We start from the raw sequence: 24,029 nt of genomic DNA, 5'->3' as shown, positions 1-24,029 counted from the left end.
AATTATTGGGGGCGTGTCTTGCTGAGGCAATACTATTAATAATATTATTATAAAAGAAGGTGAGTTTCAGTTTTTCTGTCATTCATATTCAACTGTATATATATATAAACACTACATCATAATTATCAATGATCTCTTTCATGCTTGTGCCCTCATTTTTCTTGCAGAGATGTTTCGTCGCAAGCTACGAGCTCTTGACTACCATTCATCAGACGCCATCGATGTAAGCAAATCATGTGACATCAAAGCATTAGTGTATTGGCTCGAGAACAAGAAAATACGTAACTACAAAATAGAAGATCGAGCACCCTTACGCAACCAATCAGATGAGGCATGGAAAACCACGTTCAAGAAATATTTAAACAGTTTGGAATGTCCGTTTAATTGTGAAACTGAGTTAACATCTGCTGTTGATTGGTTGGTGGGTGTGGCCTTGAGGTACGAGTATGCTGATGCTGCTGAAAATAACGAAGAGCTTTTACGCGGTCTTCAAGAAGCTAAACCACTGGACAAAGACATCGGAACAAAACCCCCTCTTGATCTCGATCCAAGCGATAAATTATTTGCTAGTGGAGTTCAAGCGCTCGCCAAAATTCTACTAATATCCAGTCATCCTGATGTGTCAGTTCTCCTAGAAGCTTGCAAGATTGTCATTAAAGAGAAACTGTCAAAAGATGCTCTAGAAAAAGCTGCTGAGAAGCAAAAAACCACATCTAAAGAAGACAAGCAATACAATATTTCACCCAAGGATTGTGGTTTTGAATTACCCGACCCGTGTCTAGGGGAGGCAGCAAAGGTTTTACGACTTCTACACATTCAAGAATTGAGGTATTTGCAGACGAACATCAACGGATTGATTGTGGCTGTTCAGAACATTACTGCCAATCCCAAAACTGACCAATCACTGGGACTAGTGGGACGCTGATTTAATATTAATTATTTTGTGATTATAATTAATTTTGTATCATTGATAATTTTGATGTATAAATCGCGACACCTATATAGATGATGTAATATGGGGTACAGCATGAGATAGCTTGTTACACAGCATGACAATTTATGCTGGGGCAAGATAAGATGTTACAATTTGGACGAAATTTACAAAAATATAAAAAAAAAATTTAATAGTGATTAGCACAATTGTCAGAATAAGAGTATACATAGATGCATTATTTTTTCCCATAAGATCCTTCTGCCTTGTAGCCAGACACATACGCAGCTTGATCAGCCACAGATCCAGCAACCATCCCGCGTCCCTTAGCAGACGAGTCCCGTCCTTCAAGGCCCTTGCCTTTCCCAGTTCCGTCAAAACGCTCCTTGTGTGACCCCGTGTACTTTGTGGTGTCTGTCAGCCTGTCCACTACACCACCAGAGGCAGTCCTCACTCTCTGCACATTAGGAGAAGAACAAACGTATAAATAGCTAGCCATAGAGAGAGAGAGAGAGCAGAAAATTATGGCCCCAACGAAAGTTTGGATTTATTTAAAAGGTCTCGCTCTAAGCTTTCAGAAAATCAGAAATTGGATCAAGTTGGCTGTTGAAAGAAGATCAACTACATTGTAAAACCCCTCCCCCACCCCCCCTCCTGTGTGTGGTTCGGGGACTCTTTCAGCTGTTCTATATTTTTCAAGTATTCAATGAATACCTCCGCCCCCTCAACATTTACTTTTCTATACAGTGAATATATAAACCTCCTCTCTCTACAACAATGGACACATTATTTTGATGATCCAAAAGCATCGTTCATGGAAGTTCCATTGTATCTACAAATCAAATGTAGACAATTAAAATTGAGCAGAAATGTCTGCAAACTTACAGCACTGGGACTGGATGATCCAGGCCCTTCTCCACTGATAATTTTTCCCTCGAGTTTCTTCACACAATCTGCATCGCCAGGATACTTCTTCTCAGCAGCCAACTTGATAGCTTTTCGAAACTGCTCAAAATTGATTTTTCTTTCGGCTTTGCTGTAGAATACATTGCAAGTCTTTACTACTTATTTCTCTATACCTAGCAAGCATCTTACGGTTTGACTTCTGTTTTGCTGAAGATGATGTCTACATCGGTAGCCGTGAGCTTCTTGTCCAACAACTTCAAGTCCCTGAATAGTTTGGCAAACTTGGCATTGTCCATTTGAGCTTTCCCATCTTTTCCAGCCCCGAAGGAGCAGAAGCTTTTGAAGACACTTTCAAGAGACATGTTCCAATGTGTTGTTGTTGAACGGGATTTTCCCTTCTCTCCACAATGTTTGTTTACTATAATTTATTACTATGAATAATAATTATTAGCCTCTCGATTCCAGGCCACACTGATGTTGAGGCCTTGTGAAGGAGGCTAGTCATATCCATGCAACTTAATTTTAACACATACCATGCTGTATATTAATTTTGCAATGAGGATGAGCTTTTTCAATACTTGCTATCAAAATTAATGTTTGCAGGAATGGCATTTCAACTCTGTACTTAATATACGGTAGCGAAGTTTATTTTCGTATCTGATTTACTGGGTATAGAATGAAATGCTGGAGTATCTTATCTTATTCAAGTGTACATTTTGACGAAAGTAATCTATAATCTTAATAATTATCATAAGTATATACAGTCATGTATATAAAATAATGATAAGATAAGATAAGAGTCTTATAGCTAGCTTGTTCGCTACACAGGAACGTCAACTTTATCAGTTATTTCCCGTAAGATCCTCCAGCCTTGTAGCCAGACACATATCCATTACCAGAACCAGCCGCAGGATCAGCACGTCCCTCGATACCCTTGCCTTTCCCACTTGCGTCAAAACGCTCCTTGTGTGACCCCGTGTACTTTGACGTATCTGTCAGCCTGTCCACTACAGAACCAGAAGCAGCACTCACTTTCTGTAGGGGAAAAAACATGTAAATAGTGCTAAGTATTGAGAGAGAGAGAGAGAGAGAGAGAGAGAGAGAGAGAACACAAAATTTTTTTTGCAAAAGTAAAATTATACTCCAAAAGCATATTCAGAGGTTCCACTGTATGCTATTTTTGTGCCTCAAAATTTAGCTGCAAACTTACAGCACTGGGACTGGATGACCCAGGTCCCGCTCCACTGATAATTTTGCCCTCGAGTTTCTTCACACAATCTGCATCGCCAGGATACTTAATTTCAGCAGCCAACATGACAGCTTTTCGAAACTGCTCAAAGTTGATTTTCCTTTCAGCTTTCCTGTAGAAAGACAGAATACATGAATTATATTGCAAGTCTTTACTCCAGCTAGCAAGCATTTTACGGTTTGACTTCTGTTTTGCTGAAGATAATGTCTACATCGGTAGCAGTGAACTTCTTGTCCAACAACTTCAAGTCCCTGAATAGTTTGGCAAACTTGGCATTGTCCATTTGAGCTTTTCCATCTTTTCCAGCCCCGAAGGAGCAGAAATTTTTGAAGACACTTTCAAGAGACATTGTTGTGCAAAAAGTATATGCAAAGTGTTGTCAGGGATACTTGTTACTTCCGAATTTGTACGGACTTTTCCCTTCTCTACGCAACACAATAATGCCTGTAGCTACAAGTGACACAACCCACAGGCTACATGTCTAGCCTCGATACCAGGCCGCACTTCTTTTCTATGAAAGACCAGTGGAAGGAGGCTAGCTACATGTATACACATCATAAATAATTTAAATTCAGGTGCCAAGAGCTTTAATCAACAGTAATACACAAGTATAACATTATAGGTAATTAACAGGGGATGCACATAAGTAAGATATCACACAAGTAAGGTGCTAGCTAACAGCTAATCAGTCTACAAGGTTCTGAAGGGGGCGCAGTGCACTGCTGCTAGACTTCAAGATTCCTTTCACTTTGCTCTTTGTAAAGGTGACATTTTCCAAGCCTTGAGCTACTGGGCGATCGAGCAGCTCTCTCAATGAGTCAGACTTCATTTCAACGTCTAGCTCCAACTTTTTGATACGCTTCTCAGAATCTTCTTGCAAATCATTCAAATCGTCAATCTTTGTGTACTGTGATTGCACTTTATCTTGCAGCTCAGTATTTATAACCTCCAGACCATTGTTACATTCTTGAATCTGCTTCATGTCAAGCTTTAGTGAGAGAATCTTCATTTCAGCTTCTTTGTTGAAGTCCAAAGCTTCTTGGAGACGATCTTTAAGAGAATCAATTTTGTCGTCTAACATTTGCTTGGTTTGAGCACATGATCCATGGACAGTTTCAAGCTCAGCAATGGTTTCGGCAATCTCTCCCATTTCCAGGTCATATTTTGATAGTTGGGTTTGGAGTGATTCGATTTTCTCGTTTCGGGAGGACACCATTTCAGAGAGGGACGTGACTTGAGATAAGAGGGTAGAGTTTTCACCTTCTAGTATTTCGTTTGTGAATTTTAGAGATGTCAATTGAGCTTCTTTCTCGAGTAGCATGCCTTTCATTGATCTCAACGTGTCTTCCAAATCGGATATTTTTTCTTGAGCTTCAGATGAGGACATTTTAGCTGATTCAGTATCAAATTCAATACCATCCAATTTTGTGGTGAGCTCGAAATTACTTTGCTCCAATTCTTCCATTTTGTTCAAAACTTTCGTTCTTTCGTCCACTAGAGCTGTTTTTTGGCTCTGAACTGTTGTCAATTCGATCTTCATCTTGTCAAGTTCACCCTCGAGCACAGTACACTGGTGGGCCTTTTGCTTTCTAACTTCATCAAGTTCAAAATTTGATGTTTCTTGCATTTCCAATGCTTTCTGCAACTTGTTGGCAAGGTCCCAATTGCGACTAGCCTCACGGGATAGTTTAGATTTTGTCTTCTCGAGATCATGAATTTGGGCTTTTAGTTTGAGCACATCTGCTTCTAATTCCTGGATACGAGATTCCTTGTCCTCCGATTGTTCAGACAGTTCAACATATTTCAACGATAGGCCGCTAGCTTCGCTGGTTGAGGAACGAGTTAGAGTTTTGTTTTCCCTCATGAGAGCAATGTTTCGAGCTTCAAGGGCAGACACTTTAATTTCAAGAGGTTCTTTACCTTTGGTCAGAGAGCTTATCTGGTCTTGGGCTTCATCCACACACTTGGCAGCGGCTTCGAGTTTTTGCTCAATTTCGTTTTTCTCACGTTTCAAGACATCTAGTTGACCGGTATACATCTTTTTCAGTTCACCCATTCTAGTCCTGGCATCAGAGGTGGATTGAGTTGAGCTATGCAGGCTAGTGTAATCGTTCTCAATTCTCTCCAGTGTGGCAAGGGTGTCGTCAAGTTTGAGTTGGAGTGATGATTTGTCCACTTTGAGAGCTTCAGTTTGTTTGTCAAGTTTCTCAATCACATCTTGGAACTCTAGGGAACGACTGAGCTCGTGCTGTAGCTTCTCTTGAAGTTCGATACTCTGCTTCTGAAATTTGTCCAAGTCCTCTTCGAGCACAGCTATTGTGTTTGACATGGTTTGAATCTTTTCTCTGTCTTCTGATTGGGTTCCACATTTATTGACCATAGCAATTTTGGCTTTTTCGAATTTCAGCTGAAAATCGTCTTTCTCTCCGGCCACCTTATCAAAGAGGGTCTGCAATTCTTGCATGGATTGTTCCATTTCACTCTTTTCTTTTTTGAGCTGTTGAGATTTCTGAGAGGTCAATTGAAAGTTTGTGTGTATACATTCGAGATCCCGTTTAAGCTTGGCATTGTCTGCTTGCAATGAATCTACAAGGGTGCCCCCTGGTAGGGGTCCGGCAGGTGTACTGGGGGTAGGGTGTGAGCCTCGTCTGAGGGGGGTGGCGGGGTACGTCCGTGAGAGGGATGGTACCGCTGCCAATTCTTTCGATTTTTCCATCAGTTCTTTCTCAATTTCCCCCAATTTTTGGATGAGTTCCCTCTCCCGCAATTTGAGATGATCGTTTTCTTCTGAGAGTTGAGTGCACGTTTGCTTTGACTTCATTAAGGTCTGGTTGAGGTTGGCTACCCGAGAGGACTCGTGGGTACCTGTACAGAAGATACATGTACATGTAATAATTAAGGCCACTGGTTGGATTGAAGAACAATTATTATATTGTTGTATCACAACGTACCTCGTTTAGTTGATTCATTTTTGAGGGCATGGATAGTTTCATCTTTCATATGAAGTTTCTCGTCCAATGCGAACCATTTTTCCTCCGATTTTGCAAGTCTATAATAAGAAAATTAACAAAGTGAAGTGTACACACTGGACTGAAGAGTGAGTCCCTTACTTAGACTTGAGTGTCTTTATTTCCAACTGTAGACTAGCAATGGCTGACTTGGATGAAGTCGACTGGTCCCTGAGCTGGGTCTCTAGGCTTTCCCGATCCTGCCGGCTGTCGTGGGCGGATCCCTTTGCCTCTAACTCTGCTTCCTGTGCTCGTTCAAACTGGACCTTTAGTTCCTTAACCTTCAACTGGTAATCTCGAATGTCAGTTAATAGTTCCGACTTCCTAGAGAGTGTGGTATGGTGTAGAAATTTGCATTAAATTCAAATTTATTGTTGACTAATAGCATTTCTTACCGGAGGTTGCTTGCTTTCAGAGCATCATCTTTCCGTTTCAAGTCAAACTCAACATGAGAAAGTCGTTGACACAGGGTGCGGTTCTCGTCTTCAAGCCTTTCTGCTTCTCGTTTAGATGCCATTTTTTCTACTAAAATTCAAATTTTCACTGTAACAGGATTGGACAATGATAAACAGTTTGTTCTACTGACGATCTTTACCCACCAAAAATGCTACAACAGAATCCTTTCAAGTCACCCACGTGGAGTAAATTAGCCAAAAAGAAGATTCAAGATGAGCTTTATTACAACCATAGAAGATGACCAAGAGGTGCCCAAGGAAGAAGAGTCTGACTCAGAGGAAGAGGTAATAACGATGGCTGTAATGCTTACCTAACGAGCTAGGTCCCCCCATTAATAGAGTGCCCGGCCAGCTGTCAAGGGGTCCAAAGGGAAGACGACGCTATTCAGTGATGGGTTTGAGTTCTCAGAGCCAACAGGTGCTGACTGGCATGTTGACGTTGATTGGACTATAGACGAAGACATCTTAGCCATGGCTAAAAAGCAACAGGTAGAAGTGATATTAACATTATTATATTAAATGCTTTTGCTTTGGTTTATCCTAGAGACCCGTGCTCACTTCACTTGATGCCAAAATTGCTCGAGCAAAAGAAATGCGTAAACTAAAGGTGAGCATATAATTCATTACTTCTTTGCAGCACTATCCCATAACATGCATAATCCTGTCCTACCTCGATCCCGGCTTTGGATGGAGAATTTTTTACCTTCTGTTATATTTATAAAGAAAAATCGTCCTGAAAGTTCTGTCCATACGTTGATTAAGCACACACTTACTTTCTCGTACTAGACTGAGAAAGATGTTGAAGACGGAGCTACAGATGAATCTGCTGATGAAGGGTCTTCTGTAAGCGAAGATGAAGTCAGTGAGTCTGGTGAGCCTTGTGACATGCGTGAGGCTCGTGACACTGGTGGAGCTAGTGATGCTGACGAGGATGGTGTGGGCGGTGACTTGTGTGAGGGTGGTGGGGACGAGAGTGACTATGAAGGCCTCGCAGAAGATACGTTGAAGGTATATAATGCTTCTTTACTGTACACAGAGTAACTATCTATCGTGCACATGCAATCTTATACAGGTAAAGAAAGCAAAGCAGAAAAAATCGTCATTTTTTGAAGAGTACCAACCTCAAGATGTGGACATAGGTTTCACAGATATGAACCTCTCCCGCCCACTGCTTAAGGTACAGTTTAGCTCAACTACAAGAGCATATCCTTTTTGAAATTGTGCCCCCCCCCCCCCATTAAAATTGGTCTCTCTAGTTTTGATTGCCCTATTATCACTGTGTAAGCTGGTGTTAATGTCCCCTCCGCTGTGCAGGCAGTGACCACCATAGGCTACACCACACCCACCCCCATCCAAGCCAACGCTGTTCCCGTGGCACTCATGGGCAAGGATATCTGTGCATGTGCAGCCACTGGAACTGGTGAGAGGAGTTAACTAAAATCATGATCCAAAAATCAAGGTCCAGCCTTTTCAAAACTTATAATTTTAAAATTTAAGAGGCTGGATCATGATTTTAGTTATGGCTTTTGTAAGATGCTTTTGTGAGATTGTTGAAACTGACTCTTTTTCCTTTGTACACTGTACTGTACTGTGCAGTTTTTCTGAGGCCAATATAATCTATATTTCCCCGTTTTTTTGGAACACCCTGTACAGGAAAGACTGCTGCCTTCATGCTGCCTATTCTGGAGAGACTGTTGTTTCGGCCCTCACACACTCGAGTGATCCGAGTGCTTATTCTCACGCCCACGAGGGAGCTAGCCATGCAGATACACTCAGTGGGCAAGGCCCTCTCTAAACACATGAACGTTGATTTCTGCTTAGTGTCTGGTAAGTAACGGAGGTCTATCTATTTCCTATAGGCACTTTCCAATTTTTTTGAGACTTGTAACTACTCTTCTATTTTAGGTGGGCTTGAGAGCAAAAGTCAGATAGCAATGTTGCGTAAGAATCCGGATGTTGTCATAGCGACACCGGGACGGCTGGTGGATCACCTGCACAATGCCCCCTCGTTCTCTCTGAGCACTATCGAGATACTGGTACTGGATGAAGCTGATAGGTACTGTGCCCCCCATTTTATATCCCTCCCCCCACTGTCTTCCCCACTATCCCCACTCTTTCTCTTTCTTGCCCCACTGCCGTACGAGGGAAAATTTATACAATAGCAAATGTCAATCCTTATGTACTGGTTGTACTAATCCTGTTGAATAAATAATTATGTGTTTCTATGCAGAATGTTGGACGAGCATTTTGAGGAACAGATGAATGACATCATACAGCAGTGCCCCAAGAGCAGACAGACGATGCTATTCTCAGCCACCATGACTGATGAGGTAGGCCTCTATAAGGAAGAGCTTGTAGCCTAGATGGTTAGCATATCGGTCCTCAGGGGGTTTCAATAATCATCAATAATCTCTCCTCTACTGTTTAGTAGTCTGGTATCAATGCAAATAGTGTTTGTTTGTGGAAATTTTGCTACAGTTAAGATGATGTGAGCAGAACTGAAGCTATGGCCGCTCTATTTAACTGTTTGGCCAGGTCCCCTTCATTTAGAGTTGGCTCTGTAACACATAATTATGCCTCGAGGCGTAGCCGCACGAGGGATACGGTAAAGCTGACTGTGTGTGTGTCTGTCTGTGTGTGTGTGTGTGTATTCCAGCTATAACTGCTCAACGGTTACAATGCGACGAAAACTAACAGCTTCTATAGGCTTCTAGCCACGTTCTCTTGGATTTTGATTCGTGGATTAGCAAACTAAAGCTTCTTTCTCGAGTTATGGCTAGTTTGACTCACATTGAAGGCTGTTGCAGTCTCTTCAGAATCTTTCATAGCATCATCTGTCCGCACAAACTTTCTATTCAACATATGAGTTAGCCTTGCACTAAAGCGCTAGCTTTTTGTTAGCTACAATACTCAGAAAATATCTGTTAAAACAGCTAGCTAGCAGTACAGTAGCCATTTGTAAAATTGATCTCTTTGGACACACCCTTTAATTATTCCTGTGGATGTAATGCGCATGCGCGCTCATTCCCCATGTGTGAGAAAATAATATCCAAGATCCAGATCCAGATCCTCCTGGCAGAATCATCTTTGTCTTGAGGGCCTGGTAAGCCACAAAACACTACCATATAACAATATAGATAACAATATGCATGTACACAGGTCTTTTCTTCTTAGATATTATATACACTGAACTACAGATCCTGGAAGAATCAATTTTCTTCTTTCTTGATGTCCTGGTAAGCCACATAATACAAAAAATAATAACTTACAATAGATGCATGTAAATAAGTCTTTTCTTCTCAGTGACTTTATATAGATAAGCTAACTTTAATATAAAATTCATTATAGATAACACTCTAATACTTTTGAGCGAAAGCAAAAACATGGCGAGAGGCATTAGCACAGCGCCAGCTTGAACACTAGTTTGAAAGGCCTTTCTCTTATTCAAAACTTATACAGTAACACTAAGCTTTAATTGCAACAATGACAAATACAGTACAATACTTGTAACATTGTTGTGGTGATTCTGGTCACACAATACTGTCCCCCTCAGGTGGAGGAGCTGGTTCGTCTGTCCCTCAATCGTCCAGTGAGACTCTTTGTGGACAGCAACACGGATGTAGCGGACAAACTGACACAAGAGTTTGTGAGAATAAAGGGCAAGAAAGAAGGAGACAGAGAAGCCATTGTAGCTGGTGCGTGAGTGGGAGGGACTTGAGGTTATGCTACGTTATTATATATACGATTCTTAAAGTACTTTCTTTAGAAGGTTCACTTTGGAAGGTTCAATTTTAATTCTAAAACATGTGTTCTGTAGCTCTAGGAACGCTCTGTGATTAACTGGAAAGTACGTTTACAAGTACAACCCTAGATAACATTTTTCAAAAACTTTACAGATAATTATTGTCCCTGCTAGACTATCACCCCCCCCCCCTCCCTCTCTCCTCTAGCCCTCTGCTGTAGAACCTTCAAGGACCACTGTTTGGTGTTCTTCCCGACAAAGGTGCTGGCCCATAGAATGAGAATCATCTTTGGCCTGTTGGGTCTCAACGCAGCAGAGCTCCATGGCAACCTCTCCATGTTACAGGTTAATATTTAGTACATGTAGTACCAGTTATCAAATTTCAACCTTCATGTTGACCTATTTTTAATCTTTTATTTGTGTGTATTTTTGTACAGCGTATAGATGCCCTGAGGTTGTTTAAAGATGGTTCTGTGGACTTCCTGCTAGTCACTGACCTCGCCTCTCGTGGCCTCGACATAGAGAAAGTGAAAACAGTAAGTTACTTCTTTTCGTATTACCAGAATATTTTGCTGGTGAAAAACCTTCGTAAATCAGCCAATCTTTTTGCAAACTAACTACTGCGTTCTGGCAAGGATCGTGTGTAATTTACCAGTACTTAGGTTTTGCGGTTTTATTGTTGCAAAGTGATTAACGCTTGCAAAGTTTGATAAAATATTCTTGTGCTTATAATTATATACCGTACAGGTAGAAAATTTCGAGGTGTTTTTAATTTCGCGTTTTTCGTGGGTGGCTGCAGAACACGAAAATTAAAACCCGCGAAAGGCTTTGTTTACGCATGCGAGATAGTGACACACCCTAACTCCACGAAATTTACTACCCGCGAAATTTTCCAAATAAGACAGAATATTGAATTGCACGAAAATTTACACCCTCGAAATTTTCTACCCGTACGGTAGATGTAATCTTTTTGATGTTGTGGTGAAGTAACTCCTGGTATAGTGTGTACTCTGAACCTGTACATGTAACAAATATATAGTGTATTTATTATGCCCTCAGGTGATCAACTACAGCATGCCTGCCAGTTGCAAGCAGTACATACATCGAGTGGGGAGGACAGCAAGAGCGAGAAGAAGTGGGCGCTCGATCACCCTAGTGGGAGAGAAGGGACGTAAGGTATTGAAGGAGGTCGTCCGACAAGCAAAGAAGGCAGTCAAGAGCAGAATCTTACCACCTGGTGAGTGTTGGTGTGTACTATAGTGCCCTGAGTACCAATGACTGAGTATATAGATACAGCTAAGAGTATCGAACAGATTTGGGCAGATTAAAGCTGTACATGCATACATGAATGTTCCTTGTGTGTGCATATGGGAAATGCAAGATTTTATTACATTGCTTACAAGTTTTCAACTATATAGAATATGTGCATGTAATTACTATAGGGATGTATATGGCCATTGCATGGTGTTCTGAACACAGCGTATATATTATACTAGCTAATGTACAATGTTGTGTGTTTTAAGGTTATACGATGCAGTACGTGTTCGCCCACGCAGTAATTATCTAGTAGTAAATCAAGCTTGTCTTGACTGTATACACTAGTCGTCATTTTATATGCTAGATATTGCATGCTCTTTGCCAGTGAGGCAATTATCTATTTAAACGAGGAAAGGGGCAGGGCGGCTCGAAACAATTTCTTAAACAGTCATTGAGTTAGCTCGTGGAGAATAATAGCCGACCAGCTAGTGGAGTCTAGCATTTTTCTTCAGCTTGTAGATAGATAGGAGCAAGAACTCTTGAGCCGCCCTCAGCAATATCATAAACTGCTGGTAGGTCACTGTTTAGTTCTTGTTAGAGTCTTTCTTTGTCTAATATTTGACGACTAAAATCGGCAGTGACCACACGATCTTTGTGGTAAATTTTTTGCCATCTAGTTAGCGTACTGATAGCTAGCAAGCGCTGTAATAGTTACTTATGAGCTGTGCAACATGCAGTATAGACACATAAAATAATAGAAACAATGTCTTCCTATCTCACAAAATCTAACAAAAAATTTATAATTCACATAATTATTATACATATACATGATTAATACTGATTCTATATTGTACATACCAAAACTGCACATTAGACATTAGTGTTACAGTAACCTCAACTGCAGCCGTGGAATCAAGTTTATGTGTGTATACAGTTACTACAGTAACATTGACATCAGTTAAAAGTCACTGTTTCAATTTCTCAGTTATTGAATTCACATAATATTTCATATGGGTCCCTACTGGTACTTCCTGCAAGTTTCTCCCAAAATTTTGCTTGAAAGTTCAATGGATCTTGAAGATAGACTGCAAGTACAATCTCAGTAAACTTTTGTGCCGCTCGATAACTATTGTCAGGTAATGCAGTCACAGGCCTTTCTCCAAGTGGGCTGTCAGGTAATGCAGTCACAGACCTTTCTCCAAGTGGGCTGTCAGGTAATGCAGTCACAGACCTTTCTCCAAGTGGGCTGTCAGGTAATGCAGTCACAGACCTTTCTCCAAGTGGGCTGTCAGGTAATGCAGTCACAGACCTTTCTCCAAGTGGGCTGTCAGGTAATGCAGTCACAGACCTTTCTCCAAGTGGGCTATTCACAAAAGCCGTGTCAAAACAATAAAAGTGTGTTTGCATCGACATGTATTTTGAAACCATCTCACGCAAGGCATTATAGGCAATTCCCGCGTGATGGGAATTAACTCTGAATTCTGCCCACAATCTTGCTTGAAAGTTCAATGGATTTTGAAGATAGATCCCAAGTAACTGGGAAGCTTTTGTGATTCCCATCCATATCATATTTTGTGCTGCTTGACAACCAATGCCAGGTACAGCAGTCACAGGATTTTCTTCTAGTTGGCTATTCATAAAAGCCATCTCACGCAAAGCATTATTGGCAATTCCCGCGTGATTGGAATTAACTCTGAATTCTGCCAACAATCTTGCTTGAAAGTTCAATGGATTTTGAAGATAGATCCCAAGTAACTGGGAAGCTTTTGTGATTCCCGTCCATGCCATCTTTCCTGCTGCTACAACACCAATGCCAGGTACAGCAGTCACAGGCTGTTCTGTAAGTGGGCTATTCACAAAAGCCATGACTTACATATTATTCATAAAATAAACTCGCAATAAGAGTAATCTGTTGTGTGCACTTTGTATTATTCAGCAGCTTTAAAACAAGAAAGTCTATATTGGGTGCCAACTATGTCACCATGTATATTGTATATCTTCTGCACACGTAGATGTACAAAATGTGTCAGTGACACATAAATATATTATAGTGCAATTGATTGCGTGGCTGTCTTAAAACTCTAGCTGGACAGGTTGTATACATCTATGTAATTCAGTGACAGATAATTATTGGCTTATAATCATATGCCATGTCAGTTTTAATTCTTACCGCCATAGATTTGCTTGGTAAAAAGCCATTTGGGAGAGATGAGCCTCAATATAATTATAGTCTTTGTTCTTAAGCTAGCTATACTGTAGTAGTACTAGTACTCTTTATCTTTATCTGTAGCTAGAACTGTGGTAAACAGGGGTAATCCTTGGGAAAATCCCCCACATGGAATTAAATAGCACAATAGCTACTATTATATACAATAGCTATAGCTATATATACATAATGATAGCGTAACAGACATTATTTGTGAATTTGAGTAAATTGTAAAAATGTGTACTCCCTTACTGAATGTGGTAATTGCAATCTTACTGCATGTGTGGCAAATGTGGTCATTTTGATGCCTTTAACATTTCCCAGATCGTGTCAAAGGTCATTTTGGGGGCTGATTTTGACAATAAAGCGTGGCGTGGGTGGAGGAAAATACCAAATTAGGTCTCTGTGCATATGCAGGCACTGGAACTGGTGAGAGAAATTAACTAGAAATCATAAAATGCGGGTGCTGATGCCTCGGTGGAGGTGTCAAAGCTACTAGCTATTAGCAATAGCTTTTATACACACATTATAATTATCATGATGAACATTTTTATAAATTTTTCTGCATTCAGAACAGAGAAACTCAAAAAGAGTGGGTAATGATCGACCATGATTGTTGTTAAAAACGATTGATGCCAAAAGTTCAAGTGAAATTAATGGCTGCCATCAGCAGAGCCTTGCAGCTCTCTTCTCACTCTTGCAGCTACCAATAGCTAGCGTTCTAGTGCAGAGCTAACTAGAATAGCAACACCCCATGGACAAGTTTTGCTACGCACTCTTCTGAAAAGGCTGCAATGCATGGCATTCCAAGTACAAAAGTAGACATAACTCGAGAACAAAGCATTATTTTCAAGAGTGAGAAATCACTGTCAATGTCAGGAAATGTAAATTCCTGAAAACTCATACAAAAACATACGATGTGGGCGGATAATCATTGCTCAATCAAAAACTACTTAGCTTGCTATAGAGCTGCACCTCACCTGTCTTACCTCCTCTGGCTATATATGCTAGCTATGTACAATGTTGTGTGACTGTTGTACCGGTTTAGATATCCACATAATTATACGTATGCATTACATACTATGACATGTATAGCTAAAACTCTAAAACATAGACATTAGTGTATACAGTAACCTCAACTCCTGGAATCGAGGCTATGCATGTATACAGTGAGTGAAAACAGTTCGAAGGCAGTATAGGCAAGTTTTGCGTTACTGGAATAGATTCCGAATTCTCCCATCAATGTTGAGGTATATTCATAAGTCAGTTTGTCACAACGCATTCTTCTTAATAAACAGCGTACCCCACAACTCAACCACGCGTGTGTTATGTGCAATAATATGCATTGTGAAAACCGGACTGTTACATTATCTGTATCTCAGCATCCATACACGTTTATGACAATTGTTTATACAGGCTGTATTCATTTTTCACGTAATTACCCGAGGCGCGCGTGGGTGGCCATGGGTATAGTAGTCCGTTGGTCTGTCTGTTTGTTTGTTTGTTTGTAATGTGAGTCTACTCACCTGCATGCCATGGCACTGCGTTTACAGCATGGATAGCCTTCATACAACAAGTTATTAATTTTAATAGTGGCAGAATTTCATGTTAAACCTTCGTTGTCAAATAAAAACGAGCAAAAGCTAAGAAGCTTGTGACTGGGTCTGCTTACCTGGATGCTCTAGCACTGCGTTTACAGCATGGGTAGCCTCCACACAACAAGTCAGTACTTCTAATAGTGGCAGCTTTCGGTGTTAAAGCTTCGTTGTCTAATAAAAGCGAGCAAAATGTAGCTTGAACAGAACTTGCACATGCGTTACTTATAACTGAAGTGATCCTGTACCAGGTCCAGAAACAATGGAACAGGGTCACTAAAGTAGAAAGCTGTATATACCAGGAACAATATTGGAACAGGGTCACTAAAGCAGAAAGCTTGCTTTAGCTGACTGGGATCCATGCAGGACCTGGAGCCATACTTCTCTGAGACTCCATGCTTCTTTGCTGTGATCCTAATCCACAGTGCATATATTTATAGTACTACTACCTGTTCTCAAATGTTTCAGCATGCCTCCAGTCTGGTTTAGTTTTATTGCTCCTGAGTTGCTGTGCAAGTCATGCATGATGATGATAACAACATCACTATATGCACTGCATTATATCAGTCTTCTGGTTTCTTTATAATCATGTCACCAGCCGAGGGTTTGCACTTTAGTGCTCTAGTTATGGCATGTCTGATGATTATTAGCATGTATTCATGGGTGCCCCTCCCCCTTTCTCTTGCTGAGTTCTCTAAGTCAGACTGTACAATAATCATGCAGGAATGTTAGTCAATCTGTTGTATAGAGCAATTAACTTAATCCTTCATGCATGCTGCTTTTGATATCAGTTTTTTCAACATCTCAAGCTCTGTTTTTCATACTTCTGGGTATAAAGCGTGTTTAATAGCGTGTGCATTGCGTGTTTGAGAGGTTAAAGTAAAAAAAATACTCAGCAATTAAAATACACAAGCACTAATCACACGCATATATGAATGTCTATTAATTATACTGTTACTACAGTTACTACGACATAAGTTAAAAGTCACTGTTATACAATGTCAGACAATGTATCTTGAAACGTCGTACAAGGCATCTCGGGCAACTCTTGACCAATGGCGATCGACTTTGAATTCATCCCACAATGTTGCTTGAAAATTCGATGGATCTCGAAGATAGAGCCCGAGTAACTGGTAAGCTTGTGTGATTCCCCTCGCAGCAAACATCGGTGCCCTTTGAGGACCAATGCCAGGTACAGCAATCACAGGCTTTGCTCCAAGTGGGATATTCACAAAAGCTATGTCAAAACAGTAAAAGGTTGTTTGCATTGGCATGTATTTTGCAACCATGTCTTGCAAGGCATTATAGGCAACTCCTGCGTTATTGGCATAGACTCCGAATTTAGACCGCAATGTTGCTTGAAAATTCGGTAGACATGGATCTAGAAGATAGATCCCAAGTAACTGGTAAGCTCTTGTGGTTCCCATCCTTTGTGCCGTTGCAGGACCAATGCCAGGTACCGCAGTCACATGCTTGTCTCCTAGTCGGCTATTCAAAAGATTCGTGAGTTTCGGGGGTATCCTATAATTATTATAATTGTACATATAAACTCGCAACAAGAGTAATTTAGTTGTGTGCAGAATAATTACTTTGTATTGTGGAGATTTATAACGATAAGGTTCCCTGGGAAACTATGAGATTATGGCTCATAATTCCCTGCTAAACACACACAAGTGGGATCTAAATGTATTTTGTATATAATTATAATGCATCAAAATTTATATGTATGTACAAAATTTGCCACATTTATAACCCACACACAGTGACACATAGATATATTATTATAGTGGTCATGCAAGTATTGTTGCGTGGCTGTCTTAACTCTAGCTGGACAGGTTGCGGTACAGCATTAGATCTATATAATTATAGTGTTACTAAAAACAAAGTCAGCAATAATGGTTCATAACGCATGTCTTACCAATACACGCCCACTGAAGAAAGGCCTGATGTGGCGGTACACTCTGAAGACAAACCAGCCGATTGCCATGGATAGAGAGAACCCATTTGGGACTGTTGAAAGATATCTAATATAGTTTGTTCAAGCTACTCTAAAAGTACTTATCTGTAGCTAGTTACATGTAAGTAGAGAGGTAAACACGGGGTAATCCCCTGGGAAACTCCCTCTTGCACGACACGGACCCACACATATTTGTGTTTGTAGTTTTTTTTGTACAATGCTAACAGACTAGGATCTACAACTGTAGACCACAGACCGTGCTCTATTATTCTGTGGTTTGCATTTTTTGGAACAGTTTTGTAGTTGAGTACGGCTGGGGTATACATGCATGTAGTTGGGCACGGTTGGTGGTCGATTAAGCCATAGAATTTTATAATAGCTACAACTGCTGTACATGCCATTTGAAAGAGCTCACTCTAAGTTTCAGAAAATCACTGCCCATTAGAGGAACAGACTTAAGTTATTGCTGATCAAACATGAGCTATTATAATTATTGTATGCATGCATGTGTACGCACATTAATTACATTGCCTATAATAATAATAATACTGTAATTTTTGCAGAGGTGGTTGTCAAGTTCAGAGACAAGATTCGTGGTCTGGAAGGTGAAATGAAGAGCATTCTGAAACAGGAGGAAGAAGAGAAAGAACTGAGGGTGTCAGAGATGCAGGTCAACAAGGCACGGAATATGATAGAACACGAACAGGAGATATTCAGTCGCCCGGCCAGGACGTGGATTCAAGCATCCAATCAGAAGCCTGCCACCAGCGAGGGAAAGAAAGCTGCAAAGAAGGAAAAGAAGAAAAAGAAACCTGAGACAGTGAGAATTAACTTGTCATACTTGTGTACAGTGTATATAGCTACATCGATATGTATGCAGTGTAATTGATATGTGTACAGTGTATGTACAGCTGTTTGCATAGACCTTGCAAAATACTAAATCAGCTAACTGCATTACCACAAAACCACCATACAATGTTGCTATGCAAACAACATGTAGTCCTAAGCAATGATGGCTTTTGGCACTTGTATATTACTTTTTGAGGGCTACAAAAATGGCTAATCTGCGAGACCCTCAAAAAGTACCCAGTAACAGTGTATATGTATGTACAGTGTAATTGATATGTGTACAGTGTAGCTAAATCGATAATTATTTACCTGATAATTGACATGTATGTACCTCCCCCTCTTTTGTTGATAGCCTGAGGAGGTGGAGGCCATGAAGGTGAGGCTGTCTCAGGAGTATGCAGCTAGGCAGGCCAAGAAGGGTAAGAAGAGAAAGAGAGACACGGCTACTGAACCAGTCAGCATTAAGAAACCTAGGAAAGGTGAACTCTCCTTGTTGAACTGTCTTTCTAATAACTATCTTCTATAATAATTATTGTAGGGACTAATTTTGTTTGTTAAATAATGTTTTCTTGTCTCTCTCTCTCTAATCAGTGAAAGTTAAACCGAGTTCAGTAGTGCGCACTTTTGACAAGGAGCTCACTGACACCAGCCACAAGTCTGTCAAAGGACTCAGAAAGTAAGTTTTCTGTTTTACCATACATGTACTATACAAGATGCTTATTTCTCACTGCAGATCTACTGTGGACTTGAAAGCAGCGAAAGGGTCAAATTTTAAGTCCAAGAAAAGGTAAGGCAAAGTTGTATGTTTTTGTTCTTGTCATTAGTGATTATTGTTATGTTTACAATGCAGGTACAAGAGGAGATGAAAAGACACTGTATTGCTGAATTATAAGAATGCAATCACTTGACTCTAGCTCAGAATTTGTGTGCATTTTTTTGTTGCATTCTTTTGTGCATGGAATGCAAAGCGTCCTAGTGATGTCATACATGTATGCATTGTTTATCTCAGTCGATCCTTACCCAATATTATAATTAGACAGCTAGCTAGTGTTGGAGGGTCTATTTAGCTGCCTATCTGTACAGCTACTACCTTCTCTACTGTACTCTGAGGAGGGGTGAATGGTCAATGACTACTACAAGATTTACTACTGTGACTACTTGAAAACTGAGCTGAAAATACCAGTACAATACTAGACAGCTAGAAAATACATCCAAATAGAAGGGATTGAAGTCTACATTGATTCTACTACACCAAGAAGCTTCAACTGGCCTACAATAAGACCTACACTAACAGCAATATCCATAAATCTACTTCTCAGTGGCAGAAGCGACCCACAAACACGTTGTTGTGGTAGATCTGATATCCTGTTCTGCATGCTGCATCCGAGCCCCTCCCACGCTGTAAAATGAGCTTTCCAGTACTTCGTTTTTTCTGTGGTGCCTTCAAAAACACCTCCAGAGCTAGAGTTACAAGCAGCAGAGCTGCTATTACCAACTACACTACTTGTCAAAGCTGCAAAATGTCAGGACCTTCCACCTACCCTCTGACAGAACATTTTCCATTGGCTATGTCTATGAGACCGAATTATCAGATCTCTTCATATCACAGCAGCCCTGTGAAGCTCATGGAAAACAAGACAACTTTATATAATGCAAATAAGAAGAAGTTTCGACTCACAGTGGATACAGTGAATGAGCATCTGAGGAAGATGGAGTACGCAGTGAGAGGAGTGGTGCCAACCAAGGCTGGGGAAATTGAGGCCGCTATCAAAAATGTAAGTGGTATTTTTCAATTCTGTATTTAATTCTGTATTTATAGTGCTGTCAGTCATTTGTTACCGAGGGATTTACGTAGGATTGTGTGATAGATCCAAAGAAAATCTGGTTGTTCTAAAAAAAATAATTTTTTCCTGAAGTTAAAGGAAAACAACAAAAGTTCTATGGCAACCAATTTGCACCATTTTCTTTAAAGAGAGTGCCAATATCTTAATTTGTTTGCATCCATTAGCTCTACCATTGCCTGATTATGTGCTGATTGTTTTGGAAATTAACTAGCACTGCATGTTGTTACCGAGCAACAGAGCTCGTAAATACCATTATAATAAAAGAATGAATATTAAAGGGAGGGGGCGGGTTGTAACTACTCCATTGCTTCTTTGCTTCAATTGTCACATGGAAAATATGTGCTTCACAGTATTGTATGTTATGGAGACAATCAGATTGGTCTTTCTTGAGGTGACCTTTAGAGGGAATCTTTTATTAATTACTTACCACATGCATGCACTGTGTCTGTATAGCGGGTTATTTTCGTACGGTGGACATTTTTGTTTTGTAGAGTATCCTACGAAAATGAAATTATTCTACTGCAATTCGTACAATGTAACCTGAGCTGTACGAATATTTAAAATACGATATATTTAATTAGGCAGCTCATACGACACTATACGTTATTATACATGACACTGAGTGACCCCCCCCCCCTCTCCTCCCCTCCCAGGGCGATAAGTCGTATCCATTTGACCGAGTTCTCTTCTGCAATATTGGAGATTGCCATGCGATGGGTCAGAAGCCCATCACGTTCATACGTCAGCTGCTGGCCGCCTGTACGAACCCTACGGACCTGCTAGAGAGCGGGATATACCCGAGTGACGTTGTGGAGAGGGCCAAGGATATACTGTCTCACTGCAAAGGTTACAGCATAGGTACGTGAGAACTGCATGACTGTGTATGGGGGGTTATGTACATGCCAATAGATTTCGTGTATACTTGAAGGGTTTGAGAATTTGTTTTGCATACCTACCATAGTTATGGTGTGTATGTGTATTGTAGGTCCAGCTAACAATGTCTATTTCTGTGATGATTGTAAAAACTATTAGCATTGTACTTTACACAATCATGCTCAACTACTGCCCTTCTAGTCTCCTACCACTCAACTAACTGATACTTTAGTCTCCTACCACTCTCCCCACTCTCAACTAACTGATACTTTAGTCTCCTACCACTCTCAACTAACTGATACTAACTGATACTTTAGTCTCCTACCACTCTCAACTAACTGATACTAACTGATACTTTAGTCTCCTACCACTCTCAACTAACTGATACTAACTGATACTTTAGTCTCCTACCACTCCATAGGTTCCTACTCTGACTCGAGAGGTATCACTGTCATTCGTGAGCATGTCGCTGAGTTCATCTCAGAACAAGATGGACATCCGTGCACTTCTGAGAATGTGTTTCTGGTCAACGGAGCTAGCGACGGGATCAAGCAGATGTTATACATCACCCAGGGCAACCAGACTCGGACCGGCGTTATGATACCACAGCCACAGTATCCACTGTACACAGCCGCCCTCGCTGAGCTGGACGCTGAACCTGTGAGTGTGTGTGGTGGGTGGTGTGGGTGGGTGGGTGGGGGGCACTTCTTAATTTAAAGCAGAATAGATCATGTATTTCTGAGTTTCCAATCAAGTAGAGAATTTTTATAGGCCCCAAAAGAGCGTTCCAGGCGGTGGTTAGTCAATGTGTTATTAGTGTTAGTACTTAGTATAGCTCACACCCACACACACACACACACACACACACACACACACACACACACACACACACGCATCCACAGATCTTCTACTTTCTGAACGAGGAAAAGGGGTGGGGCATCGACATTGACAATCTGCGACCGAGTATCAAGGCAGCCAGGAGTGTCAGTGAACCACGAGTCATGGTCGTCATCAACCCTGGCAACCCCACCGGTGAGGAAGTTACCCCTAAGACCTAGCTCTATTGAGGAACTTACCCCTAGTTCTATGGAGTAGATCCTGCCCTTTGTGTTAGTTGGCCATTGATGGTGTTGTATGTACTATACACGGCAGAGGAAGAACTTCCTTTCATTCCCTCGACTTCTGACGGTGTAGTTCATTAATTAACGATTGTTATCTAATTAAGATCAAAGATCAAAGCACCAGCTGTATAACCTTTTGTTAACGCACACGCGAAATAAATAAAATGGCTAATTCACAAAAAAATTAGACCCCAGAAAATTACCCGCTATACATCTGTGCCTGTTTTTTGTATCTCTCAAGTTTATCCCATGCAGCTTATAATTATTGCCCCTCCCCCTTCCCCATATTCAGGGTCGTATCTGTCTCGAGACAATATCGAGGATATCATAAAGTTCTGCCATGAACAAGGTCTGGTGCTGTTCACTGATCAAGTGTACCAGGAGAACATTCACGAGAAAGGGGTGGAGTTCTACTCGTTCCGTAAGGTACTCATGGACATGCCCGCCTCGTATCACGACCTACAGCTGGTCTCCTTCAACTCAACCTCAAAAGGATTTCTCGGAGAGTAAGTCACACACACACACCACACATCCACACCACACACACACACACGCACACACACAAAATATTTAATAGAGTTCTGATGGTCCAAATTCAATGATTTTCTGATTTTCTGAAAGCTTAGAAAGAGCCCGTTCAGATGATGTGTGCTCAAATCCAAATTTTACCATAATTTCCTCTAACTTGATCTCCACTCAAGCTTCATGTGGCAGTATCAACTTTCTTTTTTGTTTACTGTTGGTGTATCTATGTAGCTATGCCAACTGTCTGTCTATGTCATGTGAACGTAACTATAGCCTCTTATATTTATTTACACAACTCTCCGCTGCACCCTGACCTGTGTAGGTGTGGTATTCGTGGTGGATACATGCACATGATGAACATGGACAAGGAGGTCATGAAGCAGATCTACAAACATTCTAGCATTGGCCTCTGTCCAAACACTCCAGGGCAGGTCAGTTTAGCCTTGCCCGGCATAATTATAGGCAGGCTAAATTCATAGAAAATTGCCTCTAATAATAATAATAATAATGATAATTTTAGACATTGAATTGTTGTGTGCATGGTTTATAAAAGCCATAGCTACTGTATTCAGTCAACGTTCTACGATAGCATAATTATATTACATGCACATTCTGGTAGGTTTGCAGTATTTACCCCCCCCCCTCTCCACCCCCCACATAGATAGCAACGGATGCCCTAGTGAGACGACCACAACCTGGTGACCCTTCGTACAAACTATACGAGCAAGAGTTCACTGAGATCACAGGCAGCTTGGAGAGGAAGGCGGTGCTGGTCCACAAGAGGCTCAACCAGATACCCGGGGTCTCATGTAACGAGGTGTTGGGAGCTATGTACGCCTTTCCTAAAGTGGTGATACCGGAGGAGGCGTGGGCGGACTGTAGAGTGAGTGTGTATGTGGGAGGGCTGTAGGGTGGGTGTGTGTGGGCGGGCAAACTGGATAGATGGTGGGCATTAATTTTAGTTTTCTACACATTGTAAGCCTTACCTACCTTTACGCCCCTCCCCTTCCAGGCTGAGGACCCGGACATGTCACTGGACACCTACTACTGTCTGGAGTTCCTGCGGCAGAAGGGAGTGTGTATAGTGCCAGGGAGTGGCTTCGGGCAAAAAGAGGGCACCTGGCACTTCAGGTACTGAGACCACACACACACACATGTTTGTAATCGACCCTTCCCTCATAGGACCACTATTTTGCCATCAGAGGAAGATCTAAAGCTGATGTTGGACGCCTTCGAAGATTTCCACTTCAACTTTTTGAGGAAATACGGCAAAAACGTATAGTTTAGCCATGCACAGTTTTGTCAATTTCATGTCAGGTACGTAACTATAGCAACGCTCACCTACTCTCTGTGTTTATTTATAATAAAGTACGTTATTATTATAGGATGCGATGCATTATTTTTAACATTATTTTTGTGCATTTACACAGCATATTTATTCCAATGCAACCATTATAATTGCTCTTAGGGAGTAGGTAAAGATCGTTAACTAGACAAGCGAAATGTGAATA

The 24,029-nt window shown here is 41.0% G+C and overlaps 5 protein-coding genes and 1 long non-coding RNA gene across 6 annotated transcripts; 3 read left to right on the top strand and 3 right to left on the bottom strand.

Annotated features, from left to right (window-relative positions):
* Positions 1–6: 6 nt before the first annotated feature.
* On the top strand, positions 7–1,004 carry LOC135344884 (RNA transcription, translation and transport factor protein-like). The gene is made up of 2 exons (XM_064542177.1): positions 7–59; positions 168–1,004. Exon 2 carries the CDS (start codon positions 170–172, stop codon positions 923–925), a length of 756 nt encoding a protein of 251 aa, XP_064398247.1. The 5' UTR covers positions 7–59; positions 168–169; the 3' UTR covers positions 926–1,004.
* Positions 1,005–1,037: 33 nt separating this feature from the next.
* Positions 1,038–3,494, bottom strand: LOC135345444 (uncharacterized). Its single transcript, XM_064542866.1, has 6 exons — positions 3,263–3,494; positions 3,048–3,198; positions 2,687–2,872; positions 2,027–2,256; positions 1,817–1,967; positions 1,038–1,388 (listed from the first exon to the last, which is right to left on the bottom strand). The coding sequence occupies exons 1-6, from the start codon at positions 3,433–3,435 to the stop codon at positions 1,170–1,172; spliced, it is 1,110 nt and encodes a 369-aa protein (XP_064398936.1). The 5' UTR covers positions 3,436–3,494; the 3' UTR covers positions 1,038–1,169.
* A 162-nt stretch (positions 3,495–3,656) lies between these two features.
* LOC135344849 (CAP-Gly domain-containing linker protein 1-like) lies at positions 3,657–6,652 on the bottom strand. Its single transcript, XM_064542138.1, has 4 exons — positions 6,490–6,652; positions 6,197–6,418; positions 6,038–6,135; positions 3,657–5,951 (listed from the first exon to the last, which is right to left on the bottom strand). The coding sequence occupies exons 1-4, from the start codon at positions 6,609–6,611 to the stop codon at positions 3,772–3,774; spliced, it is 2,622 nt and encodes an 873-aa protein (XP_064398208.1). The 5' UTR covers positions 6,612–6,652; the 3' UTR covers positions 3,657–3,771.
* A 54-nt stretch (positions 6,653–6,706) lies between these two features.
* On the top strand, positions 6,707–19,174 carry LOC135344851 (probable ATP-dependent RNA helicase DDX27). Its single transcript, XM_064542140.1, has 18 exons — positions 6,707–6,834; positions 6,889–7,038; positions 7,094–7,156; positions 7,336–7,557; positions 7,622–7,726; positions 7,864–7,969; positions 8,203–8,376; positions 8,455–8,605; positions 8,780–8,879; positions 10,103–10,244; positions 10,500–10,636; positions 10,729–10,827; positions 11,351–11,528; positions 17,870–18,126; positions 18,508–18,634; positions 18,747–18,831; positions 18,889–18,942; positions 19,006–19,174. The coding sequence occupies exons 1-18, from the start codon at positions 6,763–6,765 to the stop codon at positions 19,019–19,021; spliced, it is 2,238 nt and encodes a 745-aa protein (XP_064398210.1). The 5' UTR covers positions 6,707–6,762; the 3' UTR covers positions 19,022–19,174.
* Positions 16,241–17,541, bottom strand: LOC135344890 (uncharacterized). Its single transcript, XR_010397567.1, has 2 exons — positions 17,268–17,541; positions 16,241–16,870 (listed from the first exon to the last, which is right to left on the bottom strand). It is a non-coding gene; the product is annotated as an uncharacterized LOC135344890 (long non-coding RNA).
* Positions 19,169–23,970, top strand: LOC135344855 (alanine aminotransferase 1-like). The gene is made up of 9 exons (XM_064542143.1): positions 19,169–19,930; positions 20,653–20,857; positions 21,294–21,532; positions 21,775–21,904; positions 22,286–22,499; positions 22,841–22,949; positions 23,180–23,401; positions 23,531–23,649; positions 23,701–23,970. The coding sequence occupies exons 1-9, from the start codon at positions 19,562–19,564 to the stop codon at positions 23,798–23,800; spliced, it is 1,707 nt and encodes a 568-aa protein (XP_064398213.1). The 5' UTR covers positions 19,169–19,561; the 3' UTR covers positions 23,801–23,970.
* The last annotated feature ends 59 nt before the right edge of the window (positions 23,971–24,029 follow it).

This window comes from Halichondria panicea, chromosome 12, assembly GCF_963675165.1.
Source record: "Halichondria panicea chromosome 12, odHalPani1.1, whole genome shotgun sequence".
Classification (NCBI taxonomy): Eukaryota; Metazoa; Porifera; class Demospongiae; order Suberitida; family Halichondriidae; genus Halichondria; species Halichondria panicea.
Note: the sequence above shows the minus strand (reverse complement) of the source record. Positions and strands in the feature narration are given on the sequence as shown.

Bases quoted from the DNA above. Each gene is read 5' to 3' on its own strand.
- LOC135344849 (XM_064542138.1), bottom strand. From the start codon at position 6,611: ATGGCATCTAAACGAGAAGCAGAAAGGCTTGAAGACGAGAACCGCACC. The intron at 6,419-6,489 runs GTAAGAAATGCT...CACACTCTCTAG, and splicing joins CTGAAAGCAAGCAACCTCCG to GAAGTCGGAACTATTAACTG. The intron at 5,952-6,037 runs GTACGTTGTGAT...TCTTCTGTACAG, and splicing joins AAATGAATCAACTAAACGAG to GTACCCACGAGTCCTCTCGG.
- LOC135344851 (XM_064542140.1), top strand. From the start codon at position 6,763: ATGAGCTTTATTACAACCATAGAAGATGACCAAGAGGTGCCCAAGGAA. The intron at 8,377-8,454 runs GTAAGTAACGGA...CTTCTATTTTAG, and splicing joins TGATTTCTGCTTAGTGTCTG to GTGGGCTTGAGAGCAAAAGT. The intron at 18,832-18,888 runs GTAAGTTTTCTG...TTCTCACTGCAG, and splicing joins TCTGTCAAAGGACTCAGAAA to ATCTACTGTGGACTTGAAAG.
- LOC135345444 (XM_064542866.1), bottom strand. From the start codon at position 3,435: ATGTCTCTTGAAAGTGTCTTCAAAAATTTCTGCTCCTTCGGGGCTGGA. The intron at 1,968-2,026 runs GTAAGATGCTTG...TGTATTCTACAG, and splicing joins AGCAAAACAGAAGTCAAACC to CAAAGCCGAAAGAAAAATCA. The intron at 1,389-1,816 runs GTAAGTTTGCAG...CCTAATGTGCAG, and splicing joins GATCATCCAGTCCCAGTGCT to AGAGTGAGGACTGCCTCTGG.
- LOC135344855 (XM_064542143.1), top strand. From the start codon at position 19,562: ATGAGCTTTCCAGTACTTCGTTTTTTCTGTGGTGCCTTCAAAAACACC. The intron at 20,858-21,293 runs GTACGTGAGAAC...ACCACTCCATAG, and splicing joins CTGCAAAGGTTACAGCATAG to GTTCCTACTCTGACTCGAGA. The intron at 22,950-23,179 runs GTCAGTTTAGCC...CCCCCCACATAG, and splicing joins GTCCAAACACTCCAGGGCAG to ATAGCAACGGATGCCCTAGT.
- LOC135344884 (XM_064542177.1), top strand. From the start codon at position 170: ATGTTTCGTCGCAAGCTACGAGCTCTTGACTACCATTCATCAGACGCC.